Here is a 16,891-nt window from a genome sequence, read left to right on the forward strand (position 1 = left end):
TATGTGGGCAACAATTTAGCTCTTAAAAATCCAAAGAGGAGGCAACATCTCGGAACAAACATTGAATCATACTGAAATAATTTGTAACAAATGCTCATGCATGCTAATGATTGTCTTTGTGCTTGACAATATTTTGTTACATGTAAACTACACATTGTATTCTGTACAAAGAAATAAAAATTTTGATTTAATTTGATTTTGATTTTGATTTGAACAAGATCCAGAAAATTGCAACAATACTACATGCATTATAACAATAATGTAAACTTCCAGTATCATGTAAGGTAAATGAATTGAAAAAATAACTAAAATTATAAAATCATACTGTAATTTAAAGTCAGAAATAAAAAATCTGAAATAAAAAATAAAAAATCTTTAATCTTTAACTCAACATTCCTCATTAACCCTTTGACTGTTTCAGCCATATATACGTCTTATGAGCCAATGTTTTTGACGTATTAATACACGTAAATTCTAGGGGCTTCAAATCAAGCGGGAGAAAGCTGGTAGGCCCACATGTGAGAGACTGAATCTCCATGGTCAGTGTGTGCAGTATAAAACAAAAATTGGGGAGCCAGTGGTGCATTGTGGGAATGCCATTTCAGTAGTCCTTGTTCAGCATGCCTAGTGGTAAGAAATATCTGACTCCCAGGCGAATCTGGGACTCTTCTCTTCCCCAGTGATAGCTCTAACTGTTGTACCTTGGAGATAGGCCATCCTGTAATATTTAACTGTTGTCTGAGAATGTGACTATCACTTAATATTATAGCGCGAAAGTCTCCATTTATAGCTAAAACAGAGATTTTCAGCATTATATTATTATCTGTCAATATAAAAATATACCATGGAATTATTATTACTATTATTGTTATTATCGATATCGATGATTTTAGTTATTATTACTGTTAGGTAGAATTTGTTATATGCATATAGAACAAACAAAATGTTAGGAAACCATCAGGTAAACTGTTCACTTGTTTAAGTCTAGTTTACTGAGGTTTGGGTCATGTGATCCAACCTGATGACGGGTCAACAGATTGGCAGTGAAGCAGTCTGCTCCCTGATCTAGCCCTGACTACTGATCGTATATTTGTTCTCCCTTAGATTCACTCAGTTTTAATTTTCTTGACTTAAGAGTTGGCTCCTAGTTCATTCAGTATTGTTCTGAAGATTGATTTATTTATATTCTTGGGCATTTGAGTAATCTTTAGATATATGTCTTTCAGACAAATTCTGGCTGTCTGTCATCCTTATGACAGAATTCAGAGGTGTTGTTAAATTGTGTACATTTATGCAATTGGTTTTAAGACAGTCTTGTTGAGGTAAAGACTTCGATGTTTGTGAAGACTCAAATTGTAAAGTGTTAAAGATTAGTCTTCAATGCTAATGTGATATTTCCATGTGATTGAACTTTATATGTACACTTACCATCCAACTTACGACCTGCTCGACATACGACCATTCGACTTACGACCTTGTTTTCTATGCCAAATTTCTGGGAAATGAACAACTGTGTGTTGTACACAGTGTTTATCATAAACCTTACAGTATAAAATACAGTACTAACAGCATAAAAAGTAAAGTAAAAAATTAAATACCAAAATAAAACAATAAAAAAAAGTCATACAAAAATGTTTCCTTAAAATAAAGTTTCCTTAAAATAAAACTATTGCACATACAATATTAAGCTATAATATTATGTATGAAGAGAAGACAAAGTATTGTATTCAAATACTTTAAAATTAAACATAATAAGATTTTAATATTATTGGATTGAGTTTCCTAGTAGAAATAACCCCTAGACTCTAAAAATATATTAAACTAGCTTTTGATCCAATACCTTGTTGCCTGAGAGGGGTAATATTTGAAATAGGCCAAATTCTGAAGTTCTTTATAAACTTCCTAGGAATAAAAATTCCTCTAAACCCCTTACTCGCAACACTAACACAGATGGAAGTGTCTCTGAAGACGAATTTCATGCTTTTGAGGAGTTTGTGACCGAAAGCAATGCCCAAGATACCAGAAGGAAGGAAGAAAGGAAGGCATGGGACCCCATGGGTGTTGACAGGCAGTAAGGGTAGTGAGTGATGGTATAATTTGTCATTTTGACAGCAGCCACTCCCTGACTCAGCATATTTAGAAGTCTTCCCCCCCCCCCCACACACACAACACCAAGCTTCCAGATGTTAACAGCAGTTGTAGGAAAGTGTCCAGTGACTACATATGTGTATATATATTAAAGAACAATAGTAATAAAAAATTTTGTATTGCTGGTTTGTGTAAACAAGTTTTGTAAAAATATAATGATAATAATGCTTGTGCGATTATTGTGTTGCATACAATGAGTGTATATATGTCCATTGCACCTTAATTTGGTCTCTCAGGCCACATAAGTTACTTGGAAAAAAAAAATTGGAAAATACAAGACACCTTCGTTGCCATACACGGCTCATTTTCTGCCAACTTTATGCCTCTGTATCTCAGTAGGTATTTATTGCAAAAAAATTGTTTAGGCTTACAACATTCAGCAAATTAATCCTAACATTTTGGTAAGAAAACAATTTTTTTTTTTTTTGGAATATTTTGCAATACAGGGAAACAGTTTCAGAATTGGGGTTGACAGTCAAAGGGTTAATATAGAACACATGACAGTACAAACAAAACAAAGTTTATTTCCTTGCACGGTTACCTTGAGATTAAGAAATTATGAATACTAAAGCCTCTTCTGTAATCCTTAGATAAAGTGGATCGGATGTTGTAATAAAGTTGGTAGAATTACCGACAATATGTAAAGTAAAAGGACACAAGTGCAACTAAAGTGACATTTATTGTGGCAACGTTTCACTCTCCAGGAGCTTTATCAAGCTTGATAAAGCTCCTGGAGAGCGAAATGTTGCCACAATAAATGTCACTTTAGGATCGGATGTTGCTGAGACTTTCCCAAACAAAGATTTTTACAAACTATGAAAATTAGTGATTAAGTTATTAGTAATAAGTAAGCAAGTTATTTATTTAGACTTCTTTCTTTCAACAAACCGGCCATATCCCACCAAGGCAGGATGGCCCAAAAAGAAAAACAAAAGTTTCTCTTTTAAATTTAGTAATTTATACGAGAGAAGGGGTTACTAGCCCCTTGCTCCCGGTATTTTAATCACCTCTTACAACACGCATGGCTTACGGAGGAAGAATTGTGATCCACTTCCCCATGGAGATAAGAGGAAACAAACAAGAACTAGAAAGAAAATAGAATACCCAGAGGGGTGTGTATATATATGCTTGAACATGTACGTGTAGTGTGACCTAAGTGCAAGTAGAAGTAGCAAGACATACCTGAAATCTTGCATGTTTATGAGACAGACAAAAGACACCAGCAATCCTACCATCATGTAAAACAATTACAGGCTTTTCGTTGTACACTCTCCTGGCAGGATGGTAGTACCTCCCTGGGTGGTTGCTGTTTACCAACCTACTTCCTAGGATTTATTTAGACACAGGTATATATAAGTACAATTATCATAGCGTAAATTACCTAGGATAACGCAAGAAAGTCAGAGACTATTTCTATGGAAGTTATTAAAACATAATACTCAATGGACCATAAGTAAAGTTTTTAAAATAGTAAACAAAACATTGTAAAAAATTCTCATAATTAAAGGACAGGTATATATTTTTTTATGTTAAAAATGTTTATATTTTCTGTCAAGCTGCTTTCTTATTTTTGAAAATGCTCACCAGTGACCAGTCCTGGTAAAGTATGCATTGCATGATGTGATTCATGTTATAATACTAACCGAAGTCCAGCCAGAGTAGCTCCATGATGGACACTCTTCACGAAGACAGTCATTTTTTGTATACAGTTGGTCGGCTTCACAACGCTCCATCTCCACACTAATTCCCAGGCTGGAAACACACCCAACCACTTTACGCTGCCTCGTGCAAATCTCACCCCTCAGCTCACACTGCAAAAATAAGTTAGTTACCTTGGTATTTTTTTTTTTAACTCACTGGGCATCTCCCACTAAGGCAGGGTGACTCAGAAAAGAAGATATGAAAGTTTTTATTCTTTTTACATTTAGTAAATGATACATGAGAAAGGGTTACTAGCCCCTTGCTCTCGGCATTTTAGTCGCCTCTTACGACATGCATGGCTTACAGAGGAAGAATTCTTTTCCACTGCCCCATGGAGATGCTGGTATTTATGTTAATAAACATCAATCTAAGTCTACTAGCATGATGAAAAACGTAATGTAAATTTATGCAAATAGTATAATAATTTTACCCATTTTCTCTATAATAAAAGATTTTGAAAAAATGCAAAACTTATTTTTGCATGATGGTCTGATGACTCACTAGAGACAACTACAGTAACCCCCGTATCCAATGATTCGGTATCTGCGATTTCAGTTATTTACAGTTTACTGTGGCACAGAAATACCTCTTAATTCTGCATAATAATGGCCCCAAAGTGCATAAGTACAGAAGATGGCAGTTCTTCAAAGCCTAAGAGAAGGCATGAAGTACTTCCCATAAATGAAAAAGTGATAATTCTCCAGTTATTGTGCCTAATTTATCAATCAGACTTTATAATAGGTATGTACAGGACTTATATATAGGGTTTGGTATTATCCATGGTTTCAGTATCCATGGTAGGTCCTTGGAACATATCCCCCACAAATACAGAGGTACTACTGTATTGCACTAATATGTACTGCATTTACCCTAAATGCTCTGCATAAACATGGGCTTTCCACATATACTATTAAATGTCATCCAGTTTTGTAAAACTATGTACAGCATTATGTGGAAATAAAATACTGTACAGCCTCTCCTCACTTAGCGACATCCTCATTTACCGATAACTCGAACTTACGATGGGCTTTCTGACCAGTATGCATACCTAAATAATGTATAATAGAGCTGATTTCCTCTATTCTTTTTATTGCAATATACAGTACACTACTGTATAAACATTTAAAAATACATGTATACTAAAAATGTTACAAATGGTGTTGAGACCCCTCAATGATCCTCAACTCTGTATCTCAAAAAAAAAAAAAAAAAAAAAAAAAAAAAAATATTATGAAATGATAATCTTTTCCTGATGGTAATGACACCAAAAGTACTTACAAAATTACGCTCTCGCAAAGTTAGTGATCTTGGCGATATATACGCATCAGCGATTTTGCTCACTTTGAGCCCTATTTTCGGCCAAATCCAGTGTTCCAGTCGACTAAATTCATAGCTATTTTGCTAGAACTCTATTTGTTCTATTGATTGAGAACAAGAAACCACCCATTTACCGATATCAACTACCCAATAAAGTCGTCAGAAATTGGCAATTTGGCCAATTTCACACAATTTTGAAAAGATGCCAATTTCAAAATAGGGTCCAGAATAAACAAGGCAGACATTCCTGGCACTAAAATAGCATTGTCTCTGTTCATTAGTCACATCTCCAGGCCCCTCTTATATTACTCTTGCCTTCCATTTTTAATTTTTATTCTCACAAAAAAATAAAAGATTTACTGTTATGCAAACAACTGTATTATAGTTGTACTTTAGCTCATTCTAGCTCAATACATAGACAACACCAAATTCATTATATTAGACCTTCGTGTAATTACAAGTGAGAGTCTGGTGCTATTTTTAATTTGTATTTTTATATTTTTAGTTTATATTTAGCTGTACTTTAGCTCATTCTAGCACAACACATAGACAATACATGTATCAATTTCATTATGTTTATTAGTGACTATACTCTATATGACCAAAGTGCTTTAGCTATAAACTTGTCCAAACTTCCCACTACTACAGATATCAGTATTAGAACTCACCACACAATACAGGATATAAATAACCACTATTTAAACCTAGAAGATCAATGATCACGTCGACCCTGATATAAACCTCCACAATATAACACCCAATCAAAACCTACTGGGAAGTAACTGCCTTTATTACACAGCATCACAAGCCAGAACTATCCTAAACAGTGCTAAAGTTCTTAACTACAACATCAGGTCCTTAAGCAAACACTATGATGACTTCCTGGCACTCCTTGAGTCGCTAAAGACACCCTTCTCCTGCATTATTCTTACTGAGACCTGGCTTAAGCAGGACACAATAGATATCTACCCACTACCAGGATACACAACAGTCCACAACTGCAGACCATACCAAGTTGGGGGTGGTATTGCAATCTATTACTCCAACAAACTATCTTGTATTAGCACCACTTGCTTTAGTGATGAATATGGGGAATACATTTTTGCTAATTTTACTGTAAAAAACCTTAAGACACCTATAACAATCAGTGCCATTTACCGGATACCCCACCCAAACATCCCAAATTTCAATGAGAAATTAAAGGCACTAATAACAAACAGACAAATGAACAAGCACCACCTTCTCTTAGCTGGAGACTTCAATATCAACCTTGGCCTACTAGATGATCAGCCAGTAACTGATTTCATCAACAATATGAACAACACACTTCTCATACCAACAATAACTAAACCAACCAGGCTGACTGAGACAAGTGCAACCATAATAGACCACATATGGACAAATATACTAGCCCCCCTTAAATCAGGGATAATCACAGACCACTACCCTACCTTCCTCTTAACAAATATTAGTAAACCACCACTGGAATACAACAAAGTTTCATTTAGACTCCATGACGAGGCCTCAATAAGGAAGTGCACAGCAGACCTAGAGACTGTTGACTTGCCTACAGAATTCTCCAAGGCCAATGGTATTGATGATTGGACAGACATTTTTCTTAACAAATTACTTAGACTATACAACAAACAATGTCCTATAAAAACAAAACAGATCACGAATAAATGGCTCGGTTGCCCATGGCTAACCAGCAGCATTCTGAAATCCACTGATAAGAAACACCAATATGAAAAGCAATATAGACAGGGCTTAATACACAAAGATATTCTTAAACACTATTCATCAGTTCTCACCAAAGTAATAAAGAAAGCCAAACAACTGTACGACTCCAGCAGATTCACTGACACAAGAGGAGATATAAAAAAGACCTGGAAAACACTCTCTCAGATTCTGGGCACCCACAAACTGAAAAAAGCCAAGAATATTGTCCTAACTAAACCTAACGAAACACCACTGCATCCCACTGAAACAGCTAACAAGATAAACAACTTTTTCTCAACCATAGGGTCTAATCTTGCCAGTAAAATCCCGTGTACGAACACCCATGCCAGGGACTATCTAGATGGGAATTTCCCAAATTCCTTCTATCTTGTACCAACTGAGCCCACCGAAGTCACTGAGATTATAAAGTCACTTAAAAATAACTCAGGGAACCTGTCTCATGTCCCACCATTATTGTACAAGCGAGCGGCCCATGTCCTTTCACATGCTATTTCATTACTTTTTAACAAGTCACTAGAAACTAGCACCTTCCCAAAATTACTCAAGACAGCAAGGATTACACCTATACATAAAGGTGGTGACCATACAGATGTAAACAACTATAGGCCAATATCAAACTTACCATTGCTATCCAAAATCTTCGAGAAACTTGTGCACAGGAGACTGTATTCATTTATAAGGGCACAAAACATACTCAACCCCTGCCAATTTGGATTCAGGAAAAATAAAAGCACTAATGATGCAACTGTAAAAATGCTAGATCTGCTTTACAGAGCATTGGAAAATAAGGAATATCCACTAGGAATTTTTACTGACCTAAGAAAAGCTTTTGACACAGTAGACCACGGCATCCTACTCCACAAACTTGACCATTATGGTATAAGAGGCCACGAGCTTGCATATTTCAAATCCTACCTTACTAATAGGTATCAGTATGTCACCATTAAAGACACAGCATCATCAACACGGCCACTTGATACTGGAATTCCACAGGGAAGTGTCCTTGGACCCCTGCTCTTCCTCATTTACATCAATGATCTTTCAAACGTATCCCAACACCTGAAACCCATTCTCTTTGCTGACAACACGACTTATGTCATCTCTCACCCTAATCTTGCCACCCTCAACACCATTGTTAATGAGGAGCTGCTCAAAATATCAACTTAGTTGACAGCCAATAAACTTACACTTAACACTGACAAAACCTACTATATTATGTTTGGTAACAGAGCAGGTGTTGCACAACTAAACATTAAGATCGACAACACTCTAATTGCCAGACATAATGAGGGCAAATTTCTAGGCCTATACCTCGACAACAACCTGAATTTCAGCACCCATATCCAACACATATCAAAAAAACTATCCAAAACAGTTGGGATCCTCTCCAAGATACGATACTACGTGCCACAAAATGCCCTTCTCACACTATAACATTCACTCATTTATCCATACCTCACCTATGCTATTTGTGCTTGGAGATCAACTGCAGCAATACACCTAAAGCCGATAATTCAACAAAAAGCCGCAGTAAGAATAATCACTAAATCCCATCCCTGGCAACACCCCCCCCACTCTTCATAGATCTAAACTTACTCCCTGTTCAGAACATCCACACTTACTACTGTGCAATCTATATATACAGGACCTTAAATTCCAATATTAACCTTGACCTAAAATGCTTTCTTGATACTTGTGACAGGACCCACAAGCATAACACCAGACACAAACATCTCTACGACATTCCCCATGTCCGACTAAACCTATACAAAAATTCAATGTATGTCAAAGGCCCTAAAATCTGGAACACCCTACCTGAAAACTCTGGAACTGCAGACACAATCATCACCTTCAAAACTACCATTAGAAAACATCTTATCTCCCTGATACACCCCCATCAACTAACTACATAAAAACCACCTGGTGGTTCACACTTACACTCACTCGCTCACCCATTTGACTTTAAGCACAGAAATACGTATCTTAATCTTAAAATAATAATTCCTAACTAGTCACAAGTTTGCCTGTGATACTCCAATATAGAAATGATATATTGTGCCAAAACAAAAGCATTCACATTGCTAAACTCACAAACTAGTATTTAGTCACTTAGTATTTAGTCAATTTACTCCACAATTTGTAATAATTTAGGGTTAAGAATTAATCTAAGTTTGCCTGAAATGCCTAGCCTTGCTAGGTGTTCTAGTGGCCCCCTCTGTAATTAGTATTTTATTACATGTAAACCACACAATAACCAAAATCTGTAAACCCCGCATTGTAATCCTTATAGAGAATAAACTTTGATTTAATTTGATTTGAGTTAATTATAATAATTGTATGAATAATGTCAACCCATTCATGACTGCTTATTAGATTGGCCAGATGGACATGTACTGGACAGTGACATCATTTGTTTACTCTTGAACATCTGCAAAAATTGAACATTTTCGCTAGTTTGAGCTCAATTTCAAATAACTTTTCATCGTGAAACCAATCAAAATCATCTCCATTTCTGTGATATATATTCCACTCTATCAAGCGAGACCAAGAAAACAAGAATGCAACCATAAATACCATACGAAAATTCACAGCAAATTTGCTGTTTTAAGCCATAAACATGTTTTTTTTTCATTATGCACTGCGTGCTGCTGGATTTTTTGTACTGAACACACTTACCACACAGACCCATTCTTTCATATATAGGCTTACCATCTTTCTTCCACCAGATTTGAAGGAGCTAGAATTTTGGAGTAGTATTACGGGACCAACACTGGCTCTCAAGCCGTAATATTACAGGTGCTACACTGAAAGGGTTAAAAGAATATCGAAGATGGTTGACACAAACCCACTACTATTATAGTATGCTCCTTGCTTAGTGACTAATTCATTTACTGATGTGGTCTTAGGAACAGAACTCTGTTGTTAAGTGAGGAGAGGCTGTATTCTTTACTGCTGTACTGTATAAGACAACTGAATTAAAACTTACCTTTGACCAATCATTGTACTTCCAGGAGACTGGACAAGTATGAATACAGGACCCCTCCTGTGTCGCTGGTTTATGATGCAGGGAACACAGGTTGTCCTTCACCTGCACACCTGTGTCTGTCCGTACACAGTACGCAGTTCGCTTACGTTTACCTGCATCAAAAATGCATTAGTATATAATAGTTTTATGTGAGAATTAGGTAAAATCTTCTGATTATTTAAAGTAGGTTTATCTGATTAGTGACCAGGATACTGCACTTCGTAAAAAGTTTCACTGAATTTAATGGCTTATATGTTACAGCTACATATATGGGCATACCTCACTAATACGGCAGGATAGGTCTCAGGCCGCTGCTGAAAAGCGAATATCGCCTTAAAAGCAAGTCACAGCCTTTTTTCACTTGCCAGTGCATATAAGAGCCCAAAAACATATTTAAACTATCATTTATTAAGTGCACAAATGCACTAGGCTTAAAAAGAAGATACAAAAAATAAAAAGAATAAATAATTGTTTTTTTTGACAATTGCCAAAAACCATTTTAAGAGCAAGGCAAATGCCAAAAATAATAAACATGAATATAACTGAAAAGTGCTGTATTAGTGAAGCACTCTAAAGTGAGTGCTGTATTAACAACAAATGCCTGTACGTGCCCACATCAACTATGTTCTCTCAGAATTGTTGTAAATATTTATAATTCTGTCTGTAAAACCAACTGCAAACTGTCCTGAATAGAACTTTTTCTTTGTACCATGCCGGTTGTCCCACCAAAAAAAAAGGGAATCATATTCACAATCTTTCACTCAATAGCTGTTTTGGCAGAAGTCCACAGATATCACAAATGGCTCTATGAAGTGCAGCATCTCTACCCTTTCAGAGTGCAAGTACTATACTGTATTTCCCTCCTCAAGAACTCAAGTCCAGCTAACCAGTTTTCCTGAATCTTTTCATAAATGTTATCTTGCTCACACTCTAACGATAGGTTACGTTATAAAAAAAAAAAAAACTTGTCTCCACTCCATCCAATCAGACACTCACACAAGCCTGCTGGATGCTCAAGCCCCTAGCACTCAAAGCCTCCTTCACACCTTCCCTCCAACCAATCCTGGAACAACCCCTACCTTCTCCTTCCTTCCACCCCAGATTTATACAACCTCTTAGTCATCCTAATCTGCTCCAGCCTCTTTAAAGGCCCAAACCACCTCAGCACAACCTATTTTTACTGGTGGGTCCCGCTCACCTGTGATGTGACTGCAGCTGCTGCACCTCATCTCTCTTCAATACACAAGAGTTCATCTTCCTGTCTATGCTTCAGATTCATCCAGACTCAGGTACTGAACACCAGCTTCCAGGCTACCTGGGGGGTGTTCTGGGGGTCAACGCCCCCACGGCCCAGTCCATGACCAGGCCTCCTGGTGGATCAGGGCCTGATCAACGAGGCTATTACTACAGGCTGCACGCAATCCAACATATGAACCAAAGTCCAACCGGTCAGGTACTGACTTTAGGTGTCTATCCAGTTCCCTCTTGAAGACAATCTAAGGTTTATTGGTAATCCCTCTTATGTATGCTGGGAGAATGTTGAACTGTCTTGGGCCCCTGATACTTATTGTGTTATCTCTTGAAGCTTAACTAACTCATCAAGTACTGTCCTCATATATCATCTCTGTATTGAACTGATGATGATAATAATAATCTTTATTTCTACAAGTGCATGTACAATGTATACAGACCATAGCTGACATCAGTGACATACTACTATATAGAAAGTTCCTTGTTATGCAGAGCATTCTGGGCAAATTAGGTAAATTTTGCCCCCAGGATGCAATCCACACCAGCTGACTAACACCCAGGTACCTATTTTACTGATAGGTGAACAAGGACAGTAGGTGTCTTAAGGAAACACATCCTAATGTCTCCACCCATACCAGGGATCAAACCACAGACCTAAGTGTGTGAGCTGAGTGTGCTACCAACTGAGCCACTGGTTAGTGTTTGTGATGCTAACTGCACTAGATCACTAGTTTCATAAGAAAAACACTGAAACAAAAGCGATTTTCTCGTGTTTTTCTATGAATTCATGCTTTAATTCAATGGACATCATCCTCCTCTCCTTCTCAGCACTGTCCTTTCCACTTACTTTCTTAGGATCCGTGGTTAGAAAAAATTAATTTGGCAAAATAACTGCACAAAAAGCACAAAACGCTGGGATGCTGGGCAGATGTCGTGGCGTTCACTGCGCCAATTAGTGGTGGCATATCTGAAGTTCACTCAAAACTCAGATTTTGGCTCTCAACTCAAAGCAAAAAAAACTGAGTGACGGCTCGTAACTCGGAAAACTCTTAAGTTGGTGCACTCATAAGTCAAGTTACCACTGTATACTATCTTTGTACAGCATACAAATAAATATAAATTAGCTACCTTTTCTTACTGTGTACATAATATGAGTTAACCCTTTGACTGTTTTGGTCGTATATATACGTCTTACGAGCTACCGCTTTGACGTATACATACTCATAAATTCTAGCGGCTTCAAATCAAGCAGGAGAAAGCTGGAAGGCCCACATGTGAGAGAATAGGGCTGTGTGGTCTGTGTGTACCATATAAAAAAAAATCCTGCAGCACGCAGTGCATGAGAAAAAAAAATGACCGCTTTTTTAATTAAAATGCCGACTTTGTGGTCTATTTTCGTATAGTATTTATGGTTGTATTCTCAGTTTCTTGGTCTCATTTGATAGAATAGAAAACATACTATAGAAATAGAGGTAATTTTGATTGATTTTACTATGAAAAGAACCTTGAAATGGAGCTCAAAGTAGGGGAAATGTTTGATTTCTGCCAATGTTCAAAAGTAAACAAATGATGTCATTTTCCAATAAATGTCCAAGTAGCCATTCTAATATGCAGTCATGAATGGGTTGACATTATTTATACAATTATTACAATATTGCAGTAGTCTGCATAACAGTAAATCTTTTATTTTTTGTTTGAATAAAAATTAAAAAATAGAAAGCAAGAGTAATATCAGAGGGGCCTGGAGATGTGAGTGATGAACAAAGAAAATGTTATTTTACAGCCAGGAATGTCTGCATTGTTCATTCTGGACCCTATTCTGAAACTCATATTTTTTAATTTTCATGAAATTGGCCAAATTGCAAATTTCTGACCACAATATTGGGTAGTTGAAATCGGTAAATGGGCAGTTTCTTGTACTCAGTCGATAGAAAAAAATGGAGTTCTAAAGAAATAGCTATGAGTTTGGTCGACTGGAACAATGGAATTAGCTGAAAATAGGGCTCAAAGTGGGCGAAATCGCAGATTCGTAAATATTGTCAAGGTCGCTAACTTAGCGAGAGCGTAATTCCATCAGTTTTCCATCACATTTCGTTCGTTCTTTTGGTGTCATTACAATCGGGAAAAGATTCTCTATCATTTCATAAGAAACAATAATTATTTTTTTTTTTTTTGAAATTTTGCGACACCAGGAGACACCTCAGGACTTGGGGTTGTGACAGTCAAGGGGTTAACTATGTAAGAAATCCTACTTAACTGCGATCACTGAATCAGTCTGAAATACAGTGGTACCTCAGGATACGAACAGCTCAGAACTTCAACAATTATGTAAGTGTATTTATGTAAGTGCTTTTGTAAGTGCATTTTTTGAGGTCTGAAATAGATTAATCTAATTTACATTATTCCTTATGGGAACAAATTCGTTCGGTATCAGCACTCGAACAGCCTTCTGGAACGAATTTCTCTAGTACAGTGGACCCCCGCATAACGATGGCATCACATAGCGATTAATCCGCATACCGCTTGCTTTAATCGCAAAAATTTTGCCGCGCATACCGATTAAAAACCCGCTCACCGATTTTCGTCCGAGACGCGTCCAATGTGCGCCCTCAGCCAGCCTCACATGTGCCGCCCGTGCCATTGTTTACCAGCCAGCCTCCGCGGTAACATCCAAGCATACACTCAGAATATTTCGTATTATTACAGTGTTTTCGGTGCTGTTTCTGGAAAATAAGTGACCATGGGCCCCAAGAAAGCTTCTAGTGCCAACCGTACACCAATAAGGGTGAGAATTCCAATAGAAATAAAGAAAGAGATCATTGATAAGTATGAAAGTGGAGTGCGTATCGCCGACCTAGTCAAGTTGTACAAGAAACCCCAATCAACCATCGCTACTATTGTGGGCACCAGAAAGACAATCAAGGAAGCTGTTCTTGCCAAAGGTTTAACTGTGTTTTCGAAACAAAGATCGCAAGTGATGGAAGATGTTGAGAGACTCTTATTGGTGTGGATAAATGAAAAACAGCTAGCAGGAGATAGCGTCTCTCAAGCGATCATATGTGAAAAGGCTAGGAAGTTGCATGAGGATTTAATTAAAAAAATGCCTGCAACTAGTGATGATGTGAGTGAATTTAAGGCCAGCAAAGGTTGGTTTGAGAGATTTAAGAAGCGTAGTGGCATCCATAGTGTGATAAGGCATGGTGAGGCTGCCAGTTCGGACCACAAAGCGGCTGAAAAATATGTGCAGGAATTCAAGGAGTACATAGACAGTGAAGGACTGAAACCTGAACAAGTGTTTAATTGTGATGAAACAGGCCTGTTCTGGAAGAAAATGCCAAGCAGGACCTACATTACTCAGGAGGAAAAGGCACTCCCAGGACATAAGCCTATGAAAGACAGGCTTACTTTGTTGATGTGTGCCAATGCTAGTGGTGATTGCAAAGTTAAGCCTTTATTAGTGTATCACTCTGAAACTCCCAGAGCGTTCAGGCAAAAGAATGTCCTCAAGGATAATTTGTGTGTGCTGTGGAGGGCAAACAGTAAGGCATGGGTCACTAGGGACTTTTTCTATAACTGGTTACACCATGCATTTGCCCCCAATGTGAAAGATTACCTAACTGAAAAGAAATTAGACCTTAAGTGCCTCCTGGTGTTAGACAATGCCCCTGGTCATCCTACAGACGTGGCAGAGTGACTTTATGGGGACATGAGCTTCATTAAGGTGAAGTTTTTGCCTCCTAATACCACTCCTCTCCTGCAGCCCATGGACCAGCAGGTTATTGCAAACTTCAAAAAACTGTACACAAAAGCTCTGTTTGAAAGGTGCTTTGTAGTGACCTCAGAAACTCAACTGACTCTAAGAGAGTTTTGGAGAGAGCACTTTAATATCCTCAATTGTGTAAACCTTATAGGTAAGGCTTGGGAGGGAGTGACTAAGAAGACCTTGAACTCTGCTTGGAAGAAACTGTGGCCAGAATGTGTAGACAAAAGGGATTTTGAAGGGTTTGAGGCTAACCCTGAGAGGATTATTCCAGTTGAGGAATCCATTGTGGCATTGGGAAAGTCCTTGGGGTTGGAGGTTAGTGGGGAGGATGTGGAAGAGTTGGTGGAGGAGGACAATGAAGAACTAACCACTGATGAGCTGATAGATCAACTTCAACAGCAAGAGGCCAGACCTGAGGAAACTGGTTCAGAGGAGGGGAGAGAGAAATTGAAGAAGTTGCCTACTACAAAGATAAAGGAAATCTGTGCAAAGTGGCTTGAAGTGCAAACCTTCATGGATGAAAATCACCCTCACACAGCTATTGCAAGCCGTGCTGGTGATTATTACACTGACAATGTTGTGAAACACTTTAGGGAAGTGATAAAGGAACGAGAGGTACAGGCCACTATGGACAGATATGTTGTGCGAAAGAAGTCCAGTGACTCTGAAGCTGGTCCTAGTGGCATTAAAAGAAGAAGGGAAGTAACCCCAGAAAAGGACTTGCCACCTCAAGTCTTAATGGAAGGGGATTCCCCTTCTAAACACTAACACTCTCTCTCCCCTCCTCCCATCCCATCAATCATCACCAGATCTTCAATAAAAGTAAGTGTCATGTAAGTGTGCATGCCTTTTTCAGTTTGTGTGTATTAAAATTAACATTTCATGTGGTAAAAAAAATTTTTTTTCATACTTTTGGGTGTCTTGCACGGATTAATTTTATTTCCATTATTTCTTATGGGGAAAATTCATTCAGATAGCGATTATTTCGCATAACAATTACCCCTCTTGCACGGATTAAAATCGTTATGCGGGGATCCACTGTATTAAGTAGTCTGTAGCCATTAATTTAGTCTGCCCATAATTCCATGGCATGATAGTTGCTCTCTTTGCACTGCAACTCATTATTGTAACTACAGAATCTCAATGCAAACTTGCAAAGAAATAAAAATTGTATTGTATTGTATAAGTTTGTATCCTGAGGTACCGCTGCATTAATTCACATTTTTAAAACTGTACTATTGTTCATTTACTTACCATGCTTTTTTGTGCATTTAAGAAATCCTATTGAATTATCTATGTCTAGTTCTTTAGTAATGTTTAAGAATTAGGATTAGTCTGCCCAAAATGCACCGCATGCTAGTGGCTTTCTTTTGTGGTGAACAAGATTTTGTTACATGTAAACTATTATCTGCGTATTGCGTAAAAGAAATAAAGAATTTTGAATTTGAATTTTGAATTTGAATTCCCTAGACACTGTAGGGCCCCTACATGAATATAATGTTATCTCTTCAATGAACATAAAAAGCAGTTTAAATATTTTTATAAATAACTACTAATTTCAAATAGTTACAACTATGGGGAGAACTGGTATAAAAAAATGATGTAAGGGGAAACATTTGCATTGGTGTGCCAATTTCCAATTCACTTCCAATGTCTTCACTGTCCCCAACACATTTACTAGAACATCCTCACTGAGTCCCACCTATGATGCAGACTCTGTTACTTTTTTTTTTTATAACAGAAACTGACCTACTGCACAAACTCTGATTTAAATTTTATTCTTGCACACTCACCTACCTCCACTAACCCCTACCCTCGCACTCCCTTGCCCCTATGCACTCTGACCCCTATGCACTCCTATCCTTAGCACATTCCTGCTTTTGCACATCCCTCCCTGCAACACTGTATGACCTTTTTCAGATGTAGTGCTTAAACTGATTACAACA

At 37.6% G+C, this 16,891-nt stretch overlaps 1 protein-coding gene across 3 annotated transcripts in view; it reads right to left on the reverse strand.

Annotated features, from left to right (window-relative positions):
- The window catches only part of LOC128703154 (A disintegrin and metalloproteinase with thrombospondin motifs 9), a 1,205,378-nt gene that overhangs the window by 119,579 nt on the left and 1,068,908 nt on the right, over window positions 1–16,891 (reverse strand). For all 3 annotated transcript variants that reach the window (XM_070103358.1, XM_070103357.1, XM_070103356.1), the window contains exons 16-17: window positions 9,893–10,044; window positions 3,792–3,959 (exon numbers count right to left, since the gene is read on the reverse strand). In XM_070103358.1, coding sequence (XP_069959459.1) covers window positions 3,792–3,959; window positions 9,893–10,044 — 320 coding nt within the window. The remainder of the gene's footprint in view (window positions 1–3,791; window positions 3,960–9,892; window positions 10,045–16,891) is intronic.

Source organism: Cherax quadricarinatus, chromosome 85, assembly GCF_038502225.1.
Source record: "Cherax quadricarinatus isolate ZL_2023a chromosome 85, ASM3850222v1, whole genome shotgun sequence".
NCBI lineage: Eukaryota > Metazoa > Arthropoda > Malacostraca > Decapoda > Parastacidae > Cherax > Cherax quadricarinatus.